A 2,349-nucleotide genomic window follows, 5' to 3' on the forward strand; every position below is an offset into this window, starting at 1 on the left:
ATTCCTTCCCACTGTGTTCTCACCTGGTGGAAGAGTTAGGGATCGCTCTGAAAGTTCATTTATAAGCTAACCCCTTTGCAAGCATTCCACCCATATGACTCAATCGCCTTCTGAAGGCCCTGCCTCCTAATATCACTTAGAGGGAGAGGGGGGTTAGGACTCAACCTATGGATTTTGGGAGGACACATTCAGATCATAACATTTAAAAATAAACAAGAGGTGAATAGCTGGAGAAGAAGTCAACATAAAAGCTAAAGAAATAACATAAACAATAATAAGTCTTGCATATATGTAGTAAGTAGGAGATCAGGCATGGGAACATGAAGGTCAGGGAGGAAATTAGACCAATTGACAAATACATTTTATGTTTGAGTAGAGAGAGAGATGAGATTTACTTATAGGGTTAAGAAAATTATGGAGAGCTTTAAAAACTAGGCAGAAACACCGATGTGATTTTTTTTTTCCTTTCTGCAGGATATTTTTTATTTTGAGCCACAGGTGTACTGTAGGGGTCATGCAGCAAGTGGCTTATAAATAAAACCAGAGTCTCTGAATGGTGTCATCATATTAAGAGGCAGAATCGCTGGAGTCTCTCCTTAGATGAAGAGCTTGCATCGCTGGACTCCAGGGCATGGTCTTCTTTATGGGATACCTGAGATGTACCTCGCCCCGATTAACATGACCATGCTGCTCACCACAAAAAAGCCCAAGGGTAGACTGCTGAAGATACTAGGGTCACCGCCTTCTGAAGCCTCCGTTGTCACCCAGCCCATCGACTTCGTCACAGCTTTCTTCCAGATGGAATAACGGACTTCACTTTCCTCGGCATTGATCTGGGGTTCAAACCTTTCCTCTATGAAGGCGGACAGATCCTCAGGGTCCAGACTCCAAACCCCGACTCCCTCCGCGGCCCCTGCGGCCATGGCGGCGCCCAAGGCCGTTATTTCAGGCATGGTGGGCTTCACGACGGGGATGCACAGAATATCTGCCTGCAGCTGCATGAGAACTTTGTTGTTGGTCATTCCTCCGTCCACCTGCAGATGGCTGAGTGGAATCCCACAGTCGCGGTTCATGGCATCCAAAATCTCTCGGGTTTGGAAGCAAACGGCTTCTAAGGCAGCAAAAGCAAGATGGCACTTGTTGGTGAACTGAGTGAGCCCGCAGATGATCCCTCTGGCGCTGGGATCCCAGTAAGGGGCATATAACCCGGAAAAGGCGGGGATGAAGTAGCAGCCATAAGAGGTACCCACTTCTCTAGCCAGCTTTTCAATTTCCTCTGAGCTGCTTATAATTCCAAGGTTGTCTCGTAGCCAGCGAACAAGAGCCCCCGCGATGGCGACAGACCCTTCCAGGGCGTAGCACACGGGTTTGTTCCTGCCGAGTTTGTAGCCCACCGTGGTCAGCAGGCCGTGCTCAGAAAACACGCACTTGCGGCCGGTGTTGCACAGCAAGAAGCAGCCTGTGCCGTACGTGTTTTTGGCCTGCCCGTCCTGGAAGCACATCTGTCCCACCAATGCGGCCGACTGGTCGCCCAAACACCCCGAGATGGGCACCCCTTCCAAGGCCCCGGCCTTCATTAAGCCGTAGATCTCGGAGCAGCTCCGGACGTTGGGAAGAATGTTCATTGGAATTTGAAAAAATTCACAGAGCTCCCTATCCCATTTCAGAGAGTGGATGTTGAAGAGCATCGTCCTGCTGGCGTTGGTCACATCCGTGCAGTGGACGCCTCCCTCCGCGCCTCCCGTCAGGTTCCAGATGAGCCAGGAGTCAACGGTCCCAAAGAGGGCTCGCCCTTCTTTTACAGCCTTTTGAACGCTTTCCACATTGTCCAGCAGCCAACGAAGTTTCACGGCGCTGAAGTAAGTGCTCAGGGGAAGGCCCGTCTTGGTCTTGACAAAGTTATTGTTCACGGGAATCTTCTTACTGAGGTTCTCAACGGTAGACTGGGTTCTGAGGTCAAGCCACACAACCGCGTTGTAGAGCGGCTCCCCGGTGACCCTGTCCCAGACCACAGTGGTTTCCCGCTGGTTGGTGATGCCGATCGCTTTGACGTTGGAAAGGTCAACGTTGAACCGTTGGAGTTTCTCACATGCTTTGTCGATGCACTCGTAGACGGACAGCAGAATTTCCTTAGGGTTTTCCTCCACCCATCCTTCCTTGGGAAACTCCTGTTTTATTTCCACCTGGTGATGGCAAAGTAGTTCGGCTGTCTTTGAGTCGAAAACCAAGAAGCGCGTCGAGCTGGTGCCCTGATCCACTGCCCCCACCAACAGCCCCACATCTGTTCTCTTTGCCGCTGCCATGAAACCTGCTTCCGGGTGGGCTGGGGGACGCGGCCCCTTTCCCCGG

The 2,349-nt window shown here is 51.3% G+C and overlaps 1 protein-coding gene across 1 annotated transcript; it reads right to left on the reverse strand.

Annotated features, from left to right (window-relative positions):
- Positions 1-641: 641 nt before the first annotated feature.
- On the reverse strand, positions 642-2,303 carry LOC102769532 (glycerol kinase). The gene has a single exon (XM_006768185.1). It carries the CDS (start codon positions 2,301-2,303, stop codon positions 642-644), a length of 1,662 nt encoding a protein of 553 aa, XP_006768248.1.
- Between the last annotated feature and the right edge of the window lie 46 nt (positions 2,304-2,349).

Source organism: Myotis davidii, unplaced genomic scaffold, assembly GCF_000327345.1.
Source record: "Myotis davidii unplaced genomic scaffold, ASM32734v1 scaffold963, whole genome shotgun sequence".
Lineage (NCBI taxonomy): Eukaryota > Metazoa > Chordata > Mammalia > Chiroptera > Vespertilionidae > Myotis > Myotis davidii.